The 24,825-nt window shown below is 28.0% G+C and overlaps 3 protein-coding genes across 3 annotated transcripts; 2 read left to right on the top strand and 1 right to left on the bottom strand.

Annotated features, from left to right (window-relative positions):
* The first annotated feature begins 5,959 nt into the window (after positions 1 to 5,959).
* Positions 5,960 to 8,351, top strand: LOC110604169 (phospholipase A1-IIgamma). The gene is made up of 2 exons (XM_021742291.2): positions 5,960 to 6,671; positions 7,590 to 8,351. Exons 1-2 carry the CDS (start codon positions 6,024 to 6,026, stop codon positions 8,199 to 8,201), a joined length of 1,260 nt encoding a protein of 419 aa, XP_021597983.1. The 5' UTR covers positions 5,960 to 6,023; the 3' UTR covers positions 8,202 to 8,351.
* Positions 8,352 to 10,385: 2,034 nt separating this feature from the next.
* On the bottom strand, positions 10,386 to 11,839 carry LOC110602877 (phospholipase A1-IIgamma). Its single transcript, XM_021740458.2, has 2 exons — positions 11,186 to 11,839; positions 10,386 to 11,100 (listed from the first exon to the last, which is right to left on the bottom strand). Exons 1-2 carry the CDS (start codon positions 11,735 to 11,737, stop codon positions 10,483 to 10,485), a joined length of 1,170 nt encoding a protein of 389 aa, XP_021596150.1. The 5' UTR covers positions 11,738 to 11,839; the 3' UTR covers positions 10,386 to 10,482.
* Positions 11,840 to 20,085: 8,246 nt separating this feature from the next.
* LOC110604144 (phospholipase A1-IIgamma) lies at positions 20,086 to 21,624 on the top strand. Its single transcript, XM_021742257.2, has 2 exons — positions 20,086 to 20,740; positions 20,812 to 21,624. Exons 1-2 carry the CDS (start codon positions 20,156 to 20,158, stop codon positions 21,433 to 21,435), a joined length of 1,209 nt encoding a protein of 402 aa, XP_021597949.1. The 5' UTR covers positions 20,086 to 20,155; the 3' UTR covers positions 21,436 to 21,624.
* The last annotated feature ends 3,201 nt before the right edge of the window (positions 21,625 to 24,825 follow it).

The following is a 24,825-nucleotide window of genomic DNA, read 5'->3' as shown; positions in this document are numbered from 1 at the left end:
AAACGTACGTGATTTCACCAAATTACTAAATTAGTAGATCTTATCTTTTAAAAGATAATATTAAAATAAAAAATTTATTCACATTTTAGAATCCAAAAGTAGTTTAATTACTCCAATTGAAAATAAAAATAAGATATATATTTTTAAAAAATTTAATAAATAAAAATCCATTAAAATAAAATAATTATATAAAAATAATTATTGATATTAATACAAGGACCATTTGAAGGATTAAGTACAAATTCGAGAGCCAATAAAAAAAGATTCATAATTCAAATTCTTTTTTATTTATTTAATTTAAACAAAATACACCATAAAATAATGAGCAGAAATTTTATTTAATTTGTTATTGCTTTATTTTCTTTCACAATTAATCCTCAAAAAATGAAGATGAGGGTAAAATACGTCTTATACTAATTTCTTTCATTCCATAGGAAACTCCTCAATTTCACTATTGAAAATATTTAAGTTTACTCTTATTTTAAGTTCAAAATCTCTTATTTTTTAATTTAATTAAGAATTAAGAGTTTTTTTTTATCTTTAGCTAAATTAAGATATCAAAAATTTAACTAAAATTAATTTTTTGTTTAAAAAAAATTAGATAAAACAAAAAATAAAAAAATAGTCTAGAAATTTTATATTAAATTATTCGACTAATTAAACTTTTTAAATAAATATAATGTTAAAATTGAATCTTTAGCCCAAAAATTAATATTTTGACAAAATTTACATAAATTCAAAAGATAAATATATAGATTTTATGATTATTATGTGAATCATCCTTATATTTTGAGCAGATACAGAATTGTTTTTTTTTTTTTTTTTTTCTTTTCGGGCTATGCTTTGTTAAGCATTTTTAAAGCTCTCAACAGGGCAAGCTGTCAAAGGGCAGGGGAACTCAGCTCGATCCTGTAACTAGGGTGGAGCCAACAGATGCCTTGAGCCGCTCAAGCTGGATTGTCCAGACAACTAGTCTAAGTTAAAGTTTTTCTTATTGAGCCAAACACACAAGACATCACATCATTGGGCTTAATCTTAATCTGGGGGCTCATTAAGAATGGGTCCAAAGAGTATTTATTTTGTAACAAGACAATGATATGTTAGAAATTTGTCTTTTCCAAAATGGAATGACCCATTCAAAGGTTGAACTATTTTCCTTTTTTTTTTTTTCTTTCGCTAAAAGAAGAATTTCATTAATTTTTAAGTTTGAGAGATTTTTTTTTGTTAAAAGAAGGATTTCATTAATTTTGAAGTTTCGAAAGAGAAAACATTACAAAGTTAAATTGCGTCAAAAAATTAATAACAAACAATCATCATGAGACAATTTTTGAACAGTAAAAAGGGTGTAATCGAATTGAACTGAGTCGAGTTTTAATAAGTTCAAACTTGATTAAAAAATAAATTTAAAAATTCGAATTTGAGCTTGAACTCAACTCAAATTTTATTTATAAATTCAAGTTTGATTCATAAAATAAATATTAAACTCGAACTCTATTCGTAATAGACTCGTTTATCACATTAACGAGCCAATTCAAACTCCACTCAAAAACTCGAATTTAAATTTATTTAGACTTAAATTTGAGCTCGATTATATTATAAACAAACTCAATATAATTTAAATTCATTTAGATTATAAATAAATTTAAATTAAAAATAAAATTTAAATTACAAGGTTATTAAAAGACTGTTAAATTAAATTTTTTTATTTAATTGAAATCTCTCAAACCTAAAACTAATAAAAAAATATAGAAGAGTTGTCTTTTTATATAGAAGTCACAATCCTCCATATCCATTCAACTTTCGATGTGGGATTGGTGTTGGCAAACGAGCCTGCTCATGAGTCAGCTCGCGAGTTTGTTCATAAACTTGACTAAACGAGCCGAATACTGCTAAGTTTAAACTCGACTTATTTATTAAACGAGTCTAAAAAGTGAGTTCAAACTCGGCTCGGTTCTTTAAACGAACCGAGTCCGATCGAGTTTTTATCAAGTCGAGTCTCGAATAGCTCACGAACAATTTGATTTGTTTACACCCCTAACTAATCAGTGTGCTACCATATTTATAATCCTATTGATATGGTGAAAGATTGCTGAATGTGAGAGGATTGATATCGAAAAGCTAGTTGTGCAATCTCTCTAGCAGCCATAGCTTCTAGTACGATAGGATCTACGATATCCGAAATTCGCTTGCAATTCAATCTAATAATCTGTCTTGTTTTATTCCTAGCCACCATTGCAATAGAATCACGTTTATATATGATGTCCACATCTCCATCCAAATTTATCTTAAAAGTTCTTAGAGGCGAGCAAGACCAAAAAGGTCGAAAATGATGGTTTTCTATTTGAGGTGGATTTTGTTGTAGCTCAGTCTCACATAATTCCTAAGAGAAGTTTAAGGTTATTGAAATAATGTGGTTATGATCTCATGTCTGATTTTGAAATTATTCCTAAATTTCCATAGAAACCACAAAAGAAGAACCATCACAATCACAAGCTTACTAAAATATGCTGATATTTATAGTAATTCTAAGATTTCATACTAACAATCCATTAAATTGGTGCCATTCAAATTAAAAGAGCGAAGCATAAGAGGGAAGCTAGCCACACTTGAGAAGCTTTCGAATAGCTGAAAAACAAATGATTAGTTAATTCAAACCATTATTGAGATTCTATCGAATACCTTCTTTCAGAATTCTTCTTTTTCATAAGCTTTGCTAGTAAAAAATGAAGTGGAATGAAAAGTATAATTTTTTTTAAGTAAGTTTTTTTTTCTAAATACGTTTTGTTTTCATTAAAATATCTAAAGTTTTGTAATTTTTATTATTGATGAAAGAAATTATTTTTTTAAAAAAATATATCTAGAAATTGTAAAAAGATAAAAGTTTTCAATTCACCAAATAAAAATAGTGATTAATTAAAAAAAGATTTTACTTCAAAAATTGCTAATTCTTTTGAATAGAAATCTAAAATTTTTAAAAAATTTCTATTATTTTATAAAACTTCATGCATGTAAGGGCTCAGCATCAATCCTGCTAAAAGAACCACGATGATGAATTTAGAACATGAGGAGGCCAAGGTCTAATTGCCCAATATTATGGCTTTATTTGTTTGGAAGTTACTTAATTTAGAAACTTTAAAAAATTCTGCTTATTTAGTTGGCTATTTTTTTTCTTAAAATGTTAAGGTTTTCATTTATTCCATTATGTGATTTAATTTAATTTAATTTAAATTACTTTATGAAAATGAATTTAAAAAAAAAACTTAATTAAATTATTTTTAAGAAGTGAATTTTATAGAAAGTAGATCATTTGAATCAAATGAATCTTAAAATTCACTAAAAAATTATTATTTTTTGATAATTTCTAATCTTAACATAACCCCTCGTTCTTTAAAATATTAAGGAAGATAATTTTTTTTAATTTAATTAAATAAAAATTTAATGAATTTACATTTAATAAATTAAAATTATATTTTTAATAAATTTAATTTCAATTAAATTATAATTAGTTTAACAAAATTCTAATTATATTGAAGGCAAAAGTCCCATTTGATTCCTTTTAACTATTAGTCAATAGTCAATTAATTCCTTAAAGTTCTTTTTTTATTTAATTAAGCCCCTCAACTTTCAATTTGGTCTTTATAAGTCCTATATATTATAATTTTAGTACTATTAAGTCCAAATCAGTACCATAATTATCACAGACAGATAACTCCGTTAAATATTTATCGTTTAAAAATATTTTAAAAGTTTTAAAATCAAAAATTAAGAACACCATCTATCTTTATCTTAAGAATCTCATTTGTGAAACTGAAAGACTAATAATCTAACAAGGAACCATAATAGCCAAGAAATAAATAACAAAAACTAAAGTGAAAATCAAACTGAAACTAGAGCCAAGAAGAAAATAAAAATTGAGATTCAAAACAATATAATATTCTAAGGAAGATTCTTATCTTTTTAAAGTAAAATTCCTATCAAGTTGGAAAAAAATAAAATAAAAACTTTCTATTCAGCTGGAACAAGCAGCAAAATTAGGTTTATTTATCTTTGCCATAGAGTTTCGGATAAAAAAACAGCGACTAATTCCCGTTATGCAGTAAAAGTGAATTTCCTTAATTTGAAGGATCTCTTTGCCATTATATAGAAGTTATCATTCCTTCAAACAAGAGAGGCTTTGTGTTGTGGATGAGTAAGTAGATGATAATGGCAAAGAAGATGAGATTGTTATTGGGATATTGATGATAAAGGTAGCGATGGAGCTAGAATGAAATTGGTTTTTTTTTTTTAATTTTTTTTTATTTTGAGGTGTTCATATATATATTTTTTATTTAAAAATAATTTATTTAATTTTTTATTTTAATTATTAAATATAAAATGAATGTTTTATTCATAAAAAACTTGCTTTACTAATTTTATTGATTTTGTTAATTAACATCTTAATTTTAGAGTTATTAAACTAAAATTGAAAGTTGAGAGACTTGATTAAACCCAAAAAAATATTTTAAAAACTTATTTGACTATTGACTAATAGTTAAAGTACTAAAATAGGTTTATTTCCTATATTGCATTTAAAATTACTAAATATATTTTATTTCTACTGAATGTAAATACTATGTTAATAAATATTTTACATTTTGTTACGTCACCGAATTAAACTATTTTCTGGTGGACCTACGCGTTTAATCAGTCCGGTCTGTTTTATTCACGCGTTGGACTATACGATGTTAGGTCGGTCTAATTTAAGGAGTTCTCATGGATTTTGAGTTCATGTTCTTCTGCAGGGCTAGACTTCACTCCAAGTACAAAAAGGCTGACGGTTATCATATCTCATGGTATCACACCGTTAATAAATAATAGTAATTTTTATAAAATATAGAAATTATATAAAAAAAACTATTTTAGCATAAATTAAAATAAAAATTTAAAATAAAAATTAATGAAATGATATATTACTTTTTATTTTTTTATATTAAAAAATTAAAAAAATATTAATTAATAATTTATATTTTTTATCTGCCACGTTAATATTTCTTAACAATATATCTGAAAATTATTATTATTTGCTATCCACATAATAATAAAAATACTATTGACATTGCATTATATATATTACTTTTTCCAAATACTTTATAACAACCCTTTTGTGCAAAATATGAGATCAGCTTTCTGTTATGAAACGTCAAGAAAATGAGGCAAGGAAAATGTATTCTCACACCAAAAATATTCAGGTTGCTTGATAATTTTTTTTTCTTTAAATTTCCCAAAACGTACATCTTCCAAATTGTAAGCATCAGCAAAGTATCTCATTGCAATACTTGCCTTCTTGAAATTGAAAGCATCTTCAACCACTTCCATATTTCCCCCTTTTTTTAATAACTTTAAAGCAAAGGCTTCTTTCTGTTTCTCATGGGTTCATATGCAAAAAGGAAAAGAAAATAAAGAAGACAAATCCTGAAGCTTACCATTTATTGTCTGGGACAGGAGATTTACGTAGGAACAAATAAAGGGAAAATAAAATTAATATTGAAAATGGAAATTGCATCTTCTAAACCAAGAATATAGGCACATGAAAGATCTGTAACACCTGTTCACTTGACTTGAAGCCCATTTCAACAATGCCATACCATGTTACTTGCAGTGTTAAATTACCAAAAGAAATTAAAAATCCTCCAAAAATTTCCATTGTCGGTCGAGTCAAGATGTGGTTTCCCCGGAAAATTAAAAAAAGAAAAAGAAAAATTCTGATGACCTTCTTGCCTTGCAAAGAAATCCGTATAAGCATTAATGCCCCACTCTCTTAGCTAAATGATATATGCATGGATTGACAAGTTATCATATAAAAAACATATATAATCAGTACTGCTGGGGATGTGATTAATTACTTGCCAGCACGAACCACTTATTTTATTTTAATACGACGTCGGTGATCAAATAATATATTTTCAATTCAAATATGGATGTCTATAAATTCCAAGTTAGGAGCCTTCAACTTTTCTCAAAGCATTAGCTGCAATACCTAATCCATGCAGAAGCATCCCATCCTTAGAAGGTGGTTTTGCTTTTGCAAGAAGATTTCGAAGAAGAGAATGGTGGAAAGCATAGCAAAGAGATGGAAACATCTCAGTGGTCAAAACAATTGGAAAGATCTTTTGGATCCTCTGGACATTGATCTCCGGCGATTCATTATTCATTACGGCGAAATGGCTCAAGCTACTTACGATGCTTTCAATACCCAGAAGGCATCAAAATACGCCGGGAGCAGCCTGTATGCCAAGGCTGATTTTTTCTCCAAGGTTGGTTTAGAAAAAGGGAATCCGTACAAGTACTCGGTGACCAAATTTTTGTATGCAACATCACAAATCCCACTTCCTGAGGCTTTTATCGTCAAATCTTTGTCCAGGGAGGCTTGGAGCAAGGAATCAAATTGGATAGGCTATGTTGCGGTGGCCACCGATGAAGGGAAGGCTTTGTTAGGGCGAAGGGATATTGTGATTGCTTGGAGAGGAACTGTGCAGACCTTGGAATGGGTTGATGATTTTGAGTTTCTTTTTGTCTCAGCTTCGAAAATACTCGGCAACTCCGGTGATCCAAAGGTGCACCAAGGTTGGTACTCCGTTTACACTTCCGATGATCCTCGGTCGCCTTACAATAAAAGCAGTGCAAGAGATCAGGTAATTATTTTTCAACAAGTACAAGAAACCTGTCTGTATTTATTAAACAAATAAAAAAAATTCAATCTGTTGTAATATTAATCGATTATTTTTGTTAATTTTATATTTTTAAGAAAAATTTACAGTTTAATTTTTATATTATATTACGAAAAACTGGTTAATTAATTTTTCTATTTTAAAAAATATATTAAAATATTTTTAATTAATTAATCATTATATTAATTTAACTCTTAAGTATTGTAAAAAAAATATTATTTATATGAAAGATTAATTACCGGAGTGATTAATTAATAAATTTTTTTTAAATTATAGAGACTAAATAATAAATTATTTGGCAATTTTGAGAGACCAACCAGTAAGAGTAAACGGTGTTTGGTTCAAATCGAAAAAATTAATCAAATAGAATTAATTTAAAAATTCGATTCGGTTTTTTATTTATTTCGGCTCGGTTCAGTTTTTAATTTTAAAATTTTCCGTTATTTCAGTTCGATTTGATTTTAATTAGAAAAAAATTAAAAAAATTGAACTAAACCGATTAGTGATAATAATATATTATTTTTAATAATATAGAGAGATTAAATTATATTAAAGTTAAAATATTTTAATTAAATTTAAAATATTAAAAATAAAGCGTAAAAAATAAAAAAAATTATTAAAAATAGAACCGATCAAATTGAACTGAATCAGATCGGTTTGGTTCGATTCGATTTCTGACTAAGATCGATTCGATTTTTAAAAATATTTAAATTTTAATTTTCAGTTTATTCGGTTTGGTTTGATTTGAATTGAACCGACCGAATGTTCCAACCACTAGATTTATTAAAACATAAGGAATATTTGAATTTTTCAAAATTAGGATATCACTGAGTTTTAACGAAACATATAGACTAAACAACAATATTTTCTATTTATTTTTAGGTTCTTAATGAGGTCAGGAGACTTGTGGAACAATTCAAGAACGAAGAAATTAGCATAACAGTATGTGGGCACAGCTTAGGAGCTGCACTTGCAACATTAAACGCAGTCGACATAGTTGCCAATGGCTTCAACAAATCCAAATCCTCGCCAAACAAAGCTTGTCCCGTCACAGCAATTGTGTTCGCCAGCCCTCGCGTCGGCGACTCAGACTTCAAGAAGGTCTTCTCTGGGTGTAAAGATCTTCGAGTGTTACGCATTCGCAATGCTCTTGACGTTGTCCCCAATTATCCATTGATAGGATACACAGATGTTGGACAAGAATTAACAATTGATACCACGAAATCCAAGTTCCTGAAGAGCCCTGGAAATGTTTCAGCTTGGCATAATTTGGAGGGTTACATGCATGGAGTTGCAGGAACACAAGGATCTAAAGGAGGATTTAGCTTAGAGATTAATCGAGACATTGCTCTTGTTAACAAATCATTAGATGGCTTGAAAGATGAGTATCTTGTACCAGTTGCATGGCGAGTTCAAAAGAACAAAGGCATGGTGCAGCAACCAGATGGTTCTTGGAAGTTGATGGATCATGAGGATGATGTTCCAGAAATGTAGCTTGAATTAATAATCTCTTCATTAATTAGGTCAAGTAAGCTGATATAATTAAGTGAAGTAGATCTAAGAAAAAAAACCTGAGCTAATTAATTGTTATGTTTTAGAACATTGTGTTGAATAAAGGAGGAAAATCCTATTTTGTTCCATGAATTCTGATAATTAATAATATTGGTAATAAATAATTTGCCAATTGCCTAATTAAATATAAGAAATTTAATTCCATAAATTAATATTTTCTCTTATTTTATCAAAAAAATTACTTTTTAATTTTTAAGATATAGTCTAATAAACGAATTTGTTGATTTATTTTTAGAACCTAACACTTTCATCTTATTTAACATCTCCTCATTAAAAATTTCGATTAAATCCTTATCAATAATAAAATGAAAAAAATACTATTTAGTCCTTATAGTATGAAAAAACTTACTATTTAATCCCTCGATTTTAAAAAATATATTAAAATATTCCTGATATTTTAAAAAGTTTAATAGTTAGTTCCTCTATTAATTTTATCACTAAATATTTTACTATTTAATCTCTATATTTTAAAAAAATTATTAGTTGATCCCTCAAATTATTAAAAAGTTTACTAATTAGTCCCTTCATATTAGAGGTATTTTAAAATTTTTTTATAATACTTAATAACTAAAATTAACGAAAAACTAACTAGTAAACTTTTAAAAATGTCAAAAATGTTTTAATGAACTTTTCAAACAGCGAGCAGTGATCGATACCGAACGACATCATAAAAGCAATTTCTATTGAATTTTAACTTTTTATTTTTAATAATTTAAATTTTATATATTTTAATTTTTATTATCTTTGCTGAATTTGAATTTTAAATTTATTGAAATTTTTATTTATTTATAGAGATTGAGTTTGAGATTTTCTTTCTTGAATTTTGATAAAATTAAATTTCAAGAACTAAAGTGTTGAATTTGAAAAATAGAGGGACTAATATATTAATTATGTAATATTTTAAGAACGAAAATATATTTTTTTTTTCAATTCTTTGAGAGATAGACTTATAAATTTATACGAATTAAATTTCAGAACTAAAGTGTTAGAATTCTAAAAAGGATAGTTTAATTATTCTTTTTATCACTAACGGCATTTTTAATAAGGGACATTTAATTTTGACGGAATTAAATTTTAGAAATGAATGTGTTGAATTCTAAAAATAGAGAGATAAATCCGTTAATTACGCTATATTTTAAGGACTATTTTATTTTCAAAAGATTAATTTTAATTTCACATAATGTTTAATGTATATAAAAGATTTTCTTAATCAAAGAAAAATTAATCTTTTAAAAAATATTTTTTTAAAAAAAAATTCATTTTACACCTTTTTAAATTTTATTAAGAATTTTATATATAAATTTATTAATATATTTTATTTTTTAAATTAAAAATAAATAATAAATAATAAATTATTTTTATTTATAAAAAAATATTTTTTAAATACAAATTTATTTTTACCGTCTTAATTGTATAAATTTTTTTCCTTCAGTTATATATTTTTTTTCAAATAGAGATTCTCGGATCCACTTACTGTCAAGCGGCAGTTTTTATCTATTTAAAATCAAATTTACATCAATATTCAGAAAACCTCGTCCAACACTACTGCTCCTTGTGTCATTCTAGCTCTCTGCATTTTTCTTCTCACTAATTTGTATAATATATATATATATATATATATATATATATATATATATATATATATATATATATATATATATATATATATTTAAGAGGGAGAGATCCTAATTAAATTAATTTAGGACAAACACCTCCAATATAATCAGCATTTAGCAATAAATCAGCTTCACAGTCGAGATTATTCAATCACATAAGTTCAGACTCTCCTCTCACTACTAATTTCGCAAAATAATCCACAACACTATTAATTTCTCTAAAAATATTTTTAACTTCCACTTTCCAACAGATAAAAAATTATTGATGTTTTTTAATAAATTAGCAATTTTAAAAACTCCTTAACATTGTCCAAGTCATTTTTAATAAACTAATTCATAAATAAAATTATTATTTGTGTCAATGATGTGGCAAAATTAATTTAAAAAATACAGTAAAAATTAATTAAAAAGTTATTTTCTTACCCTGTTAAATTTTAATAGTATTACTCTTACCGTTAATCTATATAGTAAAAGAAAAAATTAAACTAATGGTAATGATACAATTTGGCGTTGTAGAAATCGTCTGTTTATTAGCTGCATTCTTAAATTACTAACATCATAACCTTAAACATAATTCCCCATAGTTTTCATGGACTTGGAGGATCTGAAACATAATCATCCAACTTCCAGGAACCATCATCCTCTTGAATCATAGATTTGTTCTTCTCTATCCACCAATGATCTGGAACTTGAAATTCATCTTTTAGACCATCTGTTGTTTTATTTACGAGTGATATATCTCTATCAATGGCAAACTCGAATTCCTTTTCACTCCCTTGCGTCCCTGCAACTCCATGAAGGTAAACCTCCAATTCATGTACTAGTTTGCATTTATTGCCATCTTTTAAATATGGCGATTTGGTAGAGTCGATCTCCAACTCCTCGCCAACATGAACATAACCAAAACCAACAGGAAGTTTAGGAACAGGATCATGAGAATTAGAAATCCTCAGGACATGAAGATCATCTTTGAGTCCTTCAAAGACTTGTCTGAAGCCTTTATCTCCAGTTCGGGGGCTAGCAAACACGATGGCTGTGACAGGAAACGCCTTGTCTGGTTGGCCTGTGGGCTTGTTATGTCCATTGGCTGCAATATCCACTGCGTTGAGTGTTGCAACTGCTGCTCCCACGCAATGGCCTGTAACAGTTATACTGACTTCCTCGTTCTTGTATTTCTCCACCAGTTTCTTGACCTCTTTTATCACCTGTGCATTGCAAAAATAAAATTCTAAAAACTCAGAATTCATATAATTATTTTCCAACGTTCATTTCAGAATTGAGATTCATCACCTGCTCTCTAGCGCTGCTCTTGTTGTAAATGGAGTTGGAATCATTTGCTGAGTAGACTGAGAGAAAGCCTTTATGAACTTTCGGATCATTAGCTTTTCCAAGTATATCTGAAGCTGAGACTGGCAAAAGATCAAGATCTTCAAGCTTTTCCAGGTCAGTCTTGGTTCCTCTCCACGAGATCAAAATATCCCTTCTTCCTAGCTCAGCCTTTCCTTCATCAGTGGCCACAGCCACATAAGCAATCCAAGAGGATTCACCGTGAACCCAGTTTAATATTTTGATTTCTGATTTTGCATAAATAAAGCTAGTTACTTTATATTTGTATGGATTGCCATTTTCCAAACCCACATAGGAAAAGAAACCTTCCATTGGATATCGGCTTTTTCCATAACCTTTTGATATTGCCAGGCCATTGAAAGCATCAGCGACGGCTTCAGCTCTTTCTCCATAATGAATGATATAGCGGCGCAGATCATTGTGGAGAGGATCCAACAGACCTTCCCAGTTTCTCTGGCCACTCAAATCCTTCCAGTTTTTTGCTTTGCTACCCATTACTCGTATGCTTTTCTTGCAGGCTATATATACTATTTCTTATGAATCAAAAGAATAGAAAAGAAGCATAAGCTTGCATTTGCCTGAATATTTTTTTATTGAATTTTTTTGTCCTATTTGCATTGATCAAATGTTGATAAGAGTCCAGGATATGTAAAGATGATCTCATGAAAGTATTTTGATGACTGCTTCACGCATTTCACTCTTTATTTCGTATCAATTATTGAGATTTTTTATTGGTTCATGTAAAATTAATACACATTAGGAAAAGTAAAATGTGATAGCACATTCTTTTTTATTTTTAGTCAAAAATAATTAAAAATTTTTAAATTTAAGCTGTAAATATAAAAAGCTTTTCAAATATTAAAAAAATATTAATTTATTTTTTGGATAAATTGCAATTTAATCCCTCTGGTAAACCTTCAATTTAATCCTTCACATTTAAAAAAACTGCAAAATAGTCTCTACCGTCAAATTTTCAGTTAACCTTCCATTTATTTTAATAAAAATTACTAAACTACCATTTTCTCCTCATCTTTCTCATTCTTTTCCCGATCCTCTTCTTCCTTTTCTCCTCATCTTCCTCCTCCTCCTCCTCCTCCTCCTTCTTCTTCTTCTTTTTCTTCTTCTCCTTCTTCTTTTCCCGATTCTTTCACCTCCTTCTCCTTCTCCTCTTCCTCCTCCCGATCCTCTTCTTCCTTTTTTCCTCATCCTCCTCCTTCTTCTTCTTCTTCTTCTTCTTCTCCTCCTCCTCCTTCTTCTTTTTCCGATCCTTTTTCCTCCTCCTCCTCCTCCTCCTTCTTCTTCTATGTTGGGATGTAGTGAATACTGTTTGGTTGAGTTTTTTTTACTTAAAGGGTAGTTTAGTCATTTTCATTAAAATAAATGGAAGGTTAACTGAAAATTTGACGGTAGGAACTATTTTGCAGTTTTTTTAAATGTGAAGGATTAAATTGAAGGTTTTTTAAAACAGAGGGACGAAAGGTTATATTTCACTAAATCAGAGGGATTAAATTATAATTTATCCTTAATTTTTTAATAAATTTATCCGACGTGATGTGATTTCGAACTCGAATATCAAATATATATTGAAAAAAATATTTAAAATATGAAAAGTGTTTACGTGAAAAATGGGAAGACCATTCCACATCAATAACCACAATGGGTTTGACACGAATTTGGTATTGATCGTTATCACTACCAATTGTGGGTTGCTTAGTGAATGAGGTAACATAATTTCATAATTATAAGTATTCCAAAAAAATATATTATTCAATAGGCATTCTTGTCAAATTAAAATTGCAATATGTGGTCAACCGATTGAGTACCTGAAAGAAAAATCATGGGCAATGAAGTCCTGAGAAAAAAAAAAAAACATGATTAATTAAACTTATATTTTAAAAGAAATATTTGAAGATTTATATTATTAAAATTAAAACCAATTGAAGCAACGTTTGAAGAATGACTCAAACGTCTATTTAACTTCGTCAAATCAATTTTGCTGAATGAGCCCACCAATGAAGTTCAACGTAAAGAGTCCATTTTTAAGGCCAAGTTTGTATTGCACTACGACAGTTGAATAAAATACAAACGAAATTCACATACGAATATAAATTTATTTGTAATTATTACTGTTTACAAATATATTAGAAAAATATTTTTTTAATAAATAAATTTTACATTTATTTGTGAATCCGATTATAATTGGTTTGTAAATCTATTTGTATTTATTTAATTTTATAAACGAATTATATATCCATTTATGAATCTGTTTATTTTTATTTAATTTTATAAATGTATTATTTTAATTTGTGAATTAAATTTATATTCATTTAATTTTATAAATGAATTATAAGTCCGTTTATAAATAAATATAATTATATTTATTTAATTTTATAAATAAATTATATTATATATATTATTAATTTATTTATTTCTATTTAATTTTATAAATAAATTACACATTCATATGTATTTTTATTTAATTTTATAAATTGTGATATTTTTCTGTATTTATTTAATTTTATAAATTGTGACACTTTCGTTTATAAATTCGTTTGTGAATTTATTTGTATATAATTAATTTTACATATAAATTATATATCTATTTACGAATCTATTTATATTCATTTAATTTCACGAGCTAATTTTTACGAGATAAGAAAATAGTTAAGTTGTTGAGTACGAAACTCGGCTTTACTAGTTAGATTAGGGAATTTTATAGGATGATTTCTTCAATTAATTTGGAGATTAAATGTATTCTTCATTAACTTTAGGTTATATAAAAAATAAATAAATAAAAGGCTAATCAAAAGTAGTTTTATTTATTTATATTTTTAAAATGCAAGAATTTAAGAATATGAGATTATTTATACCCTAAAAGAAAATTTATCACTCTTTTTTCAATGTGTCTTGCATATTCTTTATATTTGTGTATTTAATCATAGTTTTTTGCATGTATTTTAAATTTTGTTTCTGCTAATTAATTAATAAATTGAAAATAACAAATTTTCAATAGTACAATATAATTAACAAAAGTAAAATAATTCTAAAAAAAACCTATAAAAATAGATATTAAATAAGTTACACTAAGATTTAGGAAGCTTGAATTCATTGAATATATTTTTTCTTAGTTATGCAAGCTCTCACATTTTTCTTTGTAATATAACTTATTTTCGTAATATGATTTTTTTTTCATTTTTACTGGAAATTATTTTATTTATTTTATTATACGAGTTAATAATCATGCAATACAATTTTTTTAATAAATTTATTTTGTTAAAAAATATTTTTTCAATATAAATTATTTTATAAAAAATAATATTTTAAAATTTAAATTATAATAAGTCATGATACATTGAACGTTTGCTCCTTCTATATTTAATTCTTGGTCCATTAATAAATTTATATATAAAAGTCTTAATAAAAATTTCAAGTAAAAAATTATTTTCTCTTTAAAAACAAAGAAAGTTATTTTTTAAATTAATTTAATTTAATTAATTTTTTAAAGCTTCCCTACTCCAAGTATATTTTGCTATGTTTTTAGAGATGAAACTCAATGCACCCATCCAGAGGGGTGGACCAATAAATAAATATAGAAGGGAAAGGTTCAATGTAATTTATCTAAAACGGGTTGAAATTATCTTGTGAAATTATAAATTTCATGTGTATATATAAATTTGATTTAAATAAAAATTCGTCTTATCTAAAATTTAAAATATTAAATAGTAAAAATTTTTATACATAAAAATAAAAAAAAAGAAAATTTATATTTGATAGATTTTCTAACTAAAGTATGAGCAGTTAGAATAATATTACGACGAACTTATCTAACAGAAATATTAGTTCTAGAATCTAACAAAAATTTACAATCATTCAAAAACAAATCTCTACGTTAAGATAATTTAGTAAAAATGCTACCCTGTATAAGTTAATTTGACAAAAATATTTCTCTATTTTTTCATCTCTCAAGCATAAATCATTATAGTCTTCCGAACAAAATCACAGAAAAGAGTTTCTACGAGATAAAACTCGAATAAGGTTTCAAGACTAACGTCGTGAAACCATAATAACTAGTAAACCTCCATTGAACATTATATTTCGAAACAACCGAATCGATAAAATTTGAAGAAAAACCAACCACAGAAACAGTCCCATAACTCTTTCACATTAACGAAAAGTCTCATCCCAATCATTATTTATTGACTGAGAAGCAACCATTAAAATGTAAAAAATTACGAAAAATTTCATACAAGAACTAAGAACTCCATCATAAATAAAATGTTCGGCTTGTAACTAGAAATCAAATCTTTCAATGCATTAGCTGTTTGAGTATTGCGGGCATAAATCTGCCAAAAAGATTTTCGTATTCTGAAAACTGATTGGATTGTACGTGAGAAACATGTCTATCATACAGAAATCATAAGTGACGATTGAAATATCTCTAGAGTTTTTAATAGAGACAACAATATCTTCTTCTTCATCGATAGTCAATTGACGCAAATTGTTTTTCATAGGACAAAAGAAAGAAGAAGTTAGATTTAAGAAAAAGAAAAAAGTGAGAGTATCGAGTTATAAAAAAATTATAGAGGGAAATTTGTATTTAACGTGATTTAAATTATTAAAATTTAAATTTAATATATTTTAATAATAATAATAATAATAATTTTTTCCATATTTAATGACAATTCTACTCGGTGGATAGCTTTTGATTTCAATAGTCAATTCGGCAATTTAATATGACAATGCTACTCGGCGGATAGCTTTTGATTTCAATAGTCAATTCGGCAATTTTCCTTCTACATTTAATTTCAGTTATATATTCCATTTGTAGAAAGCTGCTGCATCATCGCCTTAACATTTTTAAAAAATACAATTAATTAAAAAAAAAATTTGTACCACACAAACAGCAGGACCACTTTTTTTTTTTTTTTTTGAAAAAATTAAGGGTAATATTGTCATTTACTTATTGGATGAAAAATTCAAACTTTATATTTAATTTTTAAAAATTTTAAATAATTATACCAACTTTTTTAAACCAACAAACTTAATTTAGTGATATGTACATTTCAATAAATTTAAAAACTTTTACAATTTTTAATTTTCATTTAAAAAAAAATTATACCAACTTTCAAATTAAATTAAATTATAATATAGCAAAACAAAATTTCCGGTACATTGGCCTAAATTCAATAAAATAAATTATTTTCATTTTCATTTTCATTTTACACGTGGGTGATAATTGAGGAAAGGGAATTTTCGTTCTTTATATCCTTAATAAAGCATGTTTATGTTATGTTTTTAGAGATGAAACTCTGCACCCATCCAAAGACGTGGTCCAAGAATTAAATGTTCAATATATCTTGACTCAGCATAATCTAAAATCTAAAATATTAAATGAAAATCTTTTATATATAAAAATAAAAAAATAATAAATTTATATATATGGAGGTATTAATTATATTTTTAAGATAGAAAAAATTATTTAATTTTATCTTTGAGTAGAAAAATTAAACACTAAAAATATATAAAAAATATTTTTTCTAGTAAAATTACGAATTTCTATAATATTTAATATGTTATGAAAGCTACTTTTAAATATTATATAGGAGAAAAATTAAAAGAAAAATCAATAAAAATTAGTCACTAAATTAAACTATGATTTTTATTAATTTACATAAAAAATTATTAGAATAATTTTCTAAAAAATCAATTTTCATTTTAATAATAATAATAATTCCTATATTTAATGGAAATGCTACTCGGTGGGTAGATTTTGATTTCAATAATCAATTGGGCCATTCTCCTTTGATCGTGCCACTCAAAGACTACTGAGATAAAAATAGGCTGTCGGCACGATCATTTTAATTATTTATTAAATAAAATTTAATTTTTTGAAATTTTGTGGACTTTGAAATCTCAAAATTGATATGCATATTTTTTTATTAAATAATATATTACTTAAACATATTTCCTTCTATTCAACGTAAATATTGAGTGATTAGAGTGGCCTGGACACCGGCAGTTATGGGGTGAATTACAATCAATACAGATAGTAGTGTGCGTCAAAATTCAGGAGCTGCAACCTGTGCGGGTTCTTTTCGAGACAGTTATGGTAAATGGCTATTTGATTTTCGTTGTGTGTTGAGAGTTTGTGGTGTGGTTGAGACAGAATTATGGACCATATATCATGCTTTGAATGTGGCTTCGAATAGGGGATGGCGGAAAATTATTATCCAAACTGATTTTCAAGTTGCTGTTCAGCTTCTTTAAAGTCAAGGCAGTGGTATTTATAGACTGCAGTCTTTAGTTAGTAATTGCAGAGCTCTTATCCGGCGAGAATGAGAGGTTAAGGTCGTAAAAATATATAGGGAAGCTAATATGGTAGCGGATTATCTTGCGAATAGTGCGCATGGTGGAAGTTTTGGTATGAGTCTTATTGATTTGCCTTCATCTAGTATTAAGCTTCTCTTGGATGCTGACTGTATGAATGTTTTTCATGATCGTATAATAAATTAACGTAACGAAATTTACTATTTAATTTAGAGAAATTAACTATTTAATAACACATTAATTAATTTCTTTTTTTTTTGAAATAGGGGTTGGGGGAGTCGAACCTTAGACCTTTCAAGACTACAGGATGCACTTTCCACCAGGCTAAGCCTTGGAGTGCCACATTAATTAATTTCTATCTTTTCAAATAATTAGCTATTTGTTCATTGAAATTTAAAATTACATAAATTAAATAATTTTAATTTTAAATTTGTACGGACTATATAATTACATTTATTAAATAGTTATATACTGTTAACTACTTAAATAAATATAAAGATTAAAAATAGTTAAAATTTTTAAAAGAATAAAAAATTATTATTTAGTCTTTATTATACGAAAAACTTACTAATTAGTTCATCGATTTTGAAAAAAATATTAAAATATCTCTAACGTTATAAAAAAGTCTACTACTTAACATTTCTGTTAATTTTGCCATTAAATATTTTATTATTTAGTTTCTATAATTTTAAAAAATTTATTAGTTGATCCTCAAATTTTTAAAAAATTTACTAATTAGTTTCTATCTATCAAAAGCATTTTAAACTTCTTTTACGATATTCAACGTTTAAAACTAATGAATAGACTAAATAGTAGACTTTTTAAAATATTAGGAACATTTTAATGTATTTTTTAAAATTGAGAGACCAACTAATGAATTCCTCAATAATATAAGGACTAAATAATATTTTTTCTTTTAAAAAAAATAATTAATTAATATATTTTAAAAATTTAAAAAATAAAAAAAAATTTTTAGTAGGATTGGAGGGTGTGAAATTCGAAATTGAGTTTCCAAGTGAATATATTTAACCGTTTGAATTAAATCGGATTAGATAAAAAGTAAATAGATAATTTCATAAAATTACAAAATTAAATAATAAATTTCTCAAAAAATATAGAATTTAAGTACAGGTTCTAATAACCTGAATCAAAAGAATAACAAAATACAATGAAAATAAAATAATTTCATATTCTATAGAAATGAATCAAATTTTTTTGAACAATTAGTTGATGGTTTATTCCTGTTATTTTTATTTTCAATGGAGATTATCGCTATTCCACAAAAAAATACGAGAGAAAATTGAAAAAAAAAAAGGAAATAAATGCCGAAATAGTAGTAAACATTCACATCTATATCCCCAATAAATATTGAACTTTATATTAAAATATCAAAAATCGATTAATACCTTATTTTCAAATGTCAATTCAATTTAATTTTCATTAAAACGAAAATCAACTTTATTTTCTTTAAATTTTATATATATTGATAAAGCAAATTATATAATATAGTGCATTGAAATAAATAATATATTTTTCATCATATATACTGACTTAAATATCGGAGGATTTGAGAATTTTTCAGTTAATATATACTCAAACCGTTTGATATTAAATTTTGAAAGGACCCAATTGAATTAAGTTAAAATATAGAGAGATTTATAATTTAGTCATTGGATATTGCCATTATTAACAAATCAGTCTCTCTATTTTCAGAAACCTATTAAAATGTCGTTATCTTTTCTCTCCGTCAAAAAAATAGTTTTTCTGTCTATTTCTGCCATTAAAAATATAATAAAATACCAAATTACCATCCCTCTTCTCCTCATTTTCTCCTTCTCTTTCTCCTTCTCCTTTTTCGATTTTCCTCTTTTTCTTCTTTAATTTTTTTTCGATTTTTCTTTTTCTTTTTCTTCTTTAAGGAGAAGGAGAAGGAAGCGATTTTTCTTCTTCTTCTTCATTATCATCATCATCTTCTTCTTTTTCTTCTTCTTCTTCTTTTTTGAAGAGGAAGAGGAAAAGGATGAGATATTATTTTGTTGACGGAGAGAAACGATAAGGACGTTTTAATAGATCTGAGAAAAGATAATGACATTTTAATAAATCTGAAAAAAGATAAGGATATTTTAATAGATTTCTAAAAATGTAGGGACTGACTTGTTAATAATGACAATATCCAGAGACTAAATAAGAGATTTTATTTGAGGGCAAAATTGAGTTTTAAAAATTTTCAATTTCATTTCTCATCTATTTTTATCGAAAAAGAGAACATAAGTACTATTTCATTGACGGAGAGAAAAAATAAGGACGTTTCAATAGATTTTTAAAAATGTAGATACTGACTTATTAATAATGATAATACCTAGGGATTAAATAGTAAATATTCCTAAAATATAATGGTCTAATAAAGTATATCAATAAAGTTGGAGGGCTAATTTGAATTTTTAGGATTAATAGCATAAGTTTGACCAATTGTTTGATGCATGATTTCTATATAAACCATGCAAGATGGAAGACGAAAAACCATTCTCACATCAACAAAGTTTTCGCTATTGGAGCAAAGAAAAAAAAAAAAACAATAAGAGGGAGATGGCTAGCCAAGGATTAAGTGCAGCGAGTGATATTGCAGAGAGATGGAGAGAACTAAGTGGCGAGAACAACTGGGAGGGTCTGTTGGATCCTCTAGATATTGATCTTCGCCGCTATATACTTCACTACGGGGATATAGCTGCAGCTATTTCCGGTGCTTTCAACGATAAGGTCTCATCTGATTGTCGAGGTTTCAGCCGTTATCCTCCAGAGGAGTTCTTCACCAAGCTGGGCCTAACAAAACGCAATCCCTCCTTGGAATATACTCTCACTGACTTCATTTATTCAAGATTAGGGCACGATGTCTTCGACTGGGATAGCGAACCACTGTCCACTTGGTGTGCCTATGTGGCGGTTGCAACCGATGAGGGGAAGGCTAAGCTTGGGAGGAGGGATATTGTGGTTTCTTGGAGAGGAACCTCGTTGGCCTTGGAATGGCAAAAAGATTTTCAAGCTTTGCCATACCCAGCTTTAGACTTATTTGGATTCCATCTCCTTCCACCACTCGTGCACTCTGGCTTTCACAGCCTCTACACCTCAAAAGACCAAACCTCTACTTACAACAAGGCTAGTGCAAGAGAGCAGGTAATGATTCATTCTCTTTTTAAGGATTAATTATGTTAGTAAAAAATCTAACAATTAACTATATGCTCCAGGTTCTAGCTGCAGTGAGGAAACTGGTGGATCAATACAAGGATGAGGAGGTGAGTATAACAGTAACAGGCCATAGCTTGGGAGCTGCACTAGCGACCTTGAACGCAGTGGACATAGCTTATAATGGCTACAACAAGCCAACAGGCGAGCCAAACAAGAATTTTCCGGTGACAGCCATTGTTTTTGCTAGTCCCCAAGTCGGAGACTTAGGCTTCAAGAAGATATACGATGATTTGAAAGATGTTCATGTGTTGAGGGTAACAAATGCCACAGACCCAGTTCCTATGTGTCCACCAATTGGCTGCATTCATGTGGGAGAAAATTTGCCAATTGACACTAAGAAATCTCAGTTCTTGAAGAGCAACGTTAGCTCGCATGATTTGCAGGTTTACTTCCATGGTGTTGCAGGGACACAAGGGAGTAAAGGGGGATTTAATTTGGAAGTTCCTTTTGATCTTGCTATTATAAACAAATATACAGATGGTTTAAAGGATGAATACAATAAAAATATACCAGCTTTTTGGTGGGTTGAGGAGAACAAGGGTATGATTCAAAATGATGATGGGACCTATACAGCTCACTATTATGTACCAGATCCTCCAGCTGTGCCTCTCAATTTAAATTGAATTTAAATCAATAAAGCTGCGAGAACCAAGATAGCTGATCAAGCTATTACTATCTAATTAAATAATTGTATGGGTAGGGAAAGCCCCTAAAGTTCAGTTTAATGTTTTGAATAATGTAATAATTGCCCATTAGTCTGCTTAAGGGCAAATATTGGAGTTAATAAAATCTTGCTGCTATTGATGGTTTCATAATCAGATACATTGGGTTTGTAAATTATTTTGTGGAGCGAAGATGATTCTTAAATAATGGTAGAGTGATGCCAAATTCAGTCTAATTAAATAATGTAAATTTTGGGTCACTTGCATACGTTAATTTCTAAAACAATTAATAAATTATTTTATTTTATTGTGGTGTTTTTCTTACATGACTCGTTATTGACTCTACAAAATATACAATCATGATGTTTAAAAATAACTCTCCATAGTTTGTTCTTATTTTGGCAAAATCCGAAAACAATGCGCAAATTCTACAAAAGTTCGTAAAAATTATATTGTCATAGAGTATAAAGAAACGAGTTCATTACGTCTGCTTGGATTCTCTCCCTAGTTACTTTTAAAGAGAGAATTTTCTCTCTAAAATCATCTTCTTTCTTAAGAGCTATCTAGTTTTCCTTTTTCCTGTGGCTCGTCGATTCCTATTCAGTCTGAAGTGAATTCCCTCCCCACCTTCGGGAGGAGGTTTTTGGGTCCTTGTGTCTAGTTTTTTTTTATTTCGTTTTTATTTTGGTTTTTGGCAAATCTAAAGAGAGATAAGAGAGTTTTATTTTGGTTCTTGCCACTGTTTAAAAATATTATCAATTTATTTTTAGTTGGATTTTTTGGGTTGCATGTTGTTGTCTCTGCATTTCTTGAGATTATAAGGCTTCAGTTTGTTTTTTACGGCCAGATATGACTACCATTGCATGAGTTTTCTTAGGCTTTTGGTTTGCTGAAAGTTGGAGCATTTTAGAGGTTGGCAGGGCTTTGCTTCTTTCATTGGTCTCAACTTTCGAGTCAAGCTGTTTTTTGGGTTAGGCCTTTGGATTTTTTGAGTTTTAGTCTGTTTCTTTTTTATTGGGACTAGAGGCTTTTTCTGTATATGAGCTATGGATCTTATAATTTTGATTTCTGTAAATATTTTTTTCCTTTCAAAAAAAAAAAAGATAGAAGGTTTATATATTACATCTTGAGGTTTTGTTGTTAATGGTAATGAAAACAAAATTTAGAGATTAAGAAAAGCTCTCCATAGGCTAAAGTAAGGACCGCGAGCATAGTATTACAAGATTATTAATTTTTTCATGACAACAAATTCACTAGTAGTGAAAATGAGCACACTCTATAACTGAATAAGCAAGATAATGAAAATTTTTTAGTGGTTTGTCTTTATGTGGATAATATGATTTATACGGATTTTTCAAAATTTTTAATGAATGATTCTAAGTCATGTATGTTAAGAAATTTTGAGATGCCATACTTAAATATTTTTTGGGATTTGAGGTTGGTAAAGTGATGATAGAATTTTTGTGTTAAAAAAAAGAGAGATTTACAATTTAGTCCTTGAGTATTGCCATTATTAACAAGTCAGTCTCTGTATTTTTAGAAACCTATTAAAACGTCCTTATGTTTTCTTTCCGTCAACGAAATAGTCCTTCCGTCATCTTTTCCGTTAAAATTAGGTAAAGGAGGAGAGAGAAAATTTTTAAAATTCAATTTTATCCTCAAATAAAATCCTTTATTTAGTCCTTGGATATTGTTATTATTAACAAATTAGTCCTTACATTTTTAAAAATCTATTAAAATATTTTTATCTTTTTCTATATCTATTAAAACGTTCTTACCGTTTCTTTTCGTCAATAAAATAGTCCCTATCTTTTATCATGTCTATTAAAACGTCCTTATCGTTTCTTTCCATCAAGAAGAAGAAGAAGAAGAAGAAGAAGAAGAAGAAGAAGAAGAAGAAGAAGAAGAAGAAGAAGAAGAAGAAGAAGAAGAAGAAGAAGAAGAAGAAGAAGAAAGAAGAAGAAGAAGAAGAAGAAGAAGAAGAAGAAGAAGAAGAAGAAGAAGAAGAAGAAGAAGAAGAAGAAGAAGAAGAAGAAGAAGAAGAAGAAGAAGAAGAAGAAGAAGAAGAAGAAGAAGAAGAAGAAGAAGAAGAAGAAGAAGAAGAAGAAGAAGAAGAAGAAGAGAAGAAGAAGAAGAAGAAGAAGAAGAAGAAGAAGAAGAAGAAGAAGAAGAAGAAGAAGAAGAAGAAGAAGAAGAAGAAGAAGAAGAAGAAGAAGAAGAAGAAGAGAAGAAGAAGAAGAAGAAGAAGAAGAAGAAGAAGAAGAAGAAGAAGAAGAAGAAGAAGAAGAAGAAGAAGAAGAAGAAGAAGAAGAAGAAGAAGAAGAAGAAGAAGAAGAAGAAGAAGAAGAAGAAGAAGAAGAAGAAGAAGAAGAAGAAGAAGAAGAAGAAGAAGAAGAAGAAGAAGAGAAGAAGAAGAAGAAGAAGAAGAAGAAGAAGAAGAAGAAGAAGAAGAAGAAGAAGAAGAAGAAGAAGAAGAAGAAGAAGAAGAAGAAGAAGAAGAAAGAAGAAGAAGAAGAAGAAGAAGAAGAAGAAGAAGAAGAAGAAGAAGAAGAAGAAGAAGAAGAAGAAGAAGAAGAAGAAGAAGAAGAAGAAGAAGAAGAAGAAGAAGAAGAAGAAGAAGAAGAAGAAGAAGAAGAAGAAGAAGAAGAAGAGAAGAAGAAGAAGAAGAAGAAGAAGAAGAAGAAGAAGAAGAAGAAGAAGAAGAAGAAGAAGAAGAAGAAGAAGAAGAAGAAGAAGAAGAAGAAGAAGAAGAAGAAGAAGAAGAAGAAGAAGAAGAAGAAGAAGAAGAAGAAGAAGAAGAAGAAGAAGAAGAAGAAGAAGAAGAAGAAGAAGAAGAAGAAGAAGAAGGAGAAGAAGAAGAAGAAGAAGGAGAAGAAGAAGAAGAAGAAGAAGAAGAAGAAGAAGAAGAAGGAGAAGAAGAAGAAGAAGAAGGAGAAGAAGAAGAAGAAGAAGAAGAAGAGAAGAAGAAGAAGAAGAAGAAGAAGAAGAAGAAGAAGGAGAAGAAGAAGAAGAAGGAGAAGAAGAAGAAGAAGAAGGAGAAGGAGAAGAAGAAGAAGAAGGAGAAGGAGAAGAAGAAGAAGAAGAAGAAGAAGAAGAAGAAGGAGAAGGAGAAGAAGAAGAAGAAGGAGAAGGAGAAGAAGAAGAAGAAGAAGAAGAAGAAGAAGAAGAAGAAGAAGAAAAAGAAGAAGAAGAAGGAGAAGAAGGAGAAGAAGAAGAAGAGCAAGAAGAAAAAGAAGAAAAAGAAGCAAAAGAAGGAGGAGAAGAAGGAGAAGAAGGAGAAGAAGAAGAAGAAGAAGAAGCAGAAGCAGAAGGAGAAGCAGAAGCAGAAGAAGAAGCAGAAAAAAGAGGAAG

Source organism: Manihot esculenta, chromosome 16 (assembly GCF_001659605.2).
Source record: "Manihot esculenta cultivar AM560-2 chromosome 16, M.esculenta_v8, whole genome shotgun sequence".
NCBI classification, from domain to species: domain Eukaryota; kingdom Viridiplantae; phylum Streptophyta; class Magnoliopsida; order Malpighiales; family Euphorbiaceae; genus Manihot; species Manihot esculenta.
Note: the sequence above shows the minus strand (reverse complement) of the source record. Positions and strands in the feature narration are given on the sequence as shown.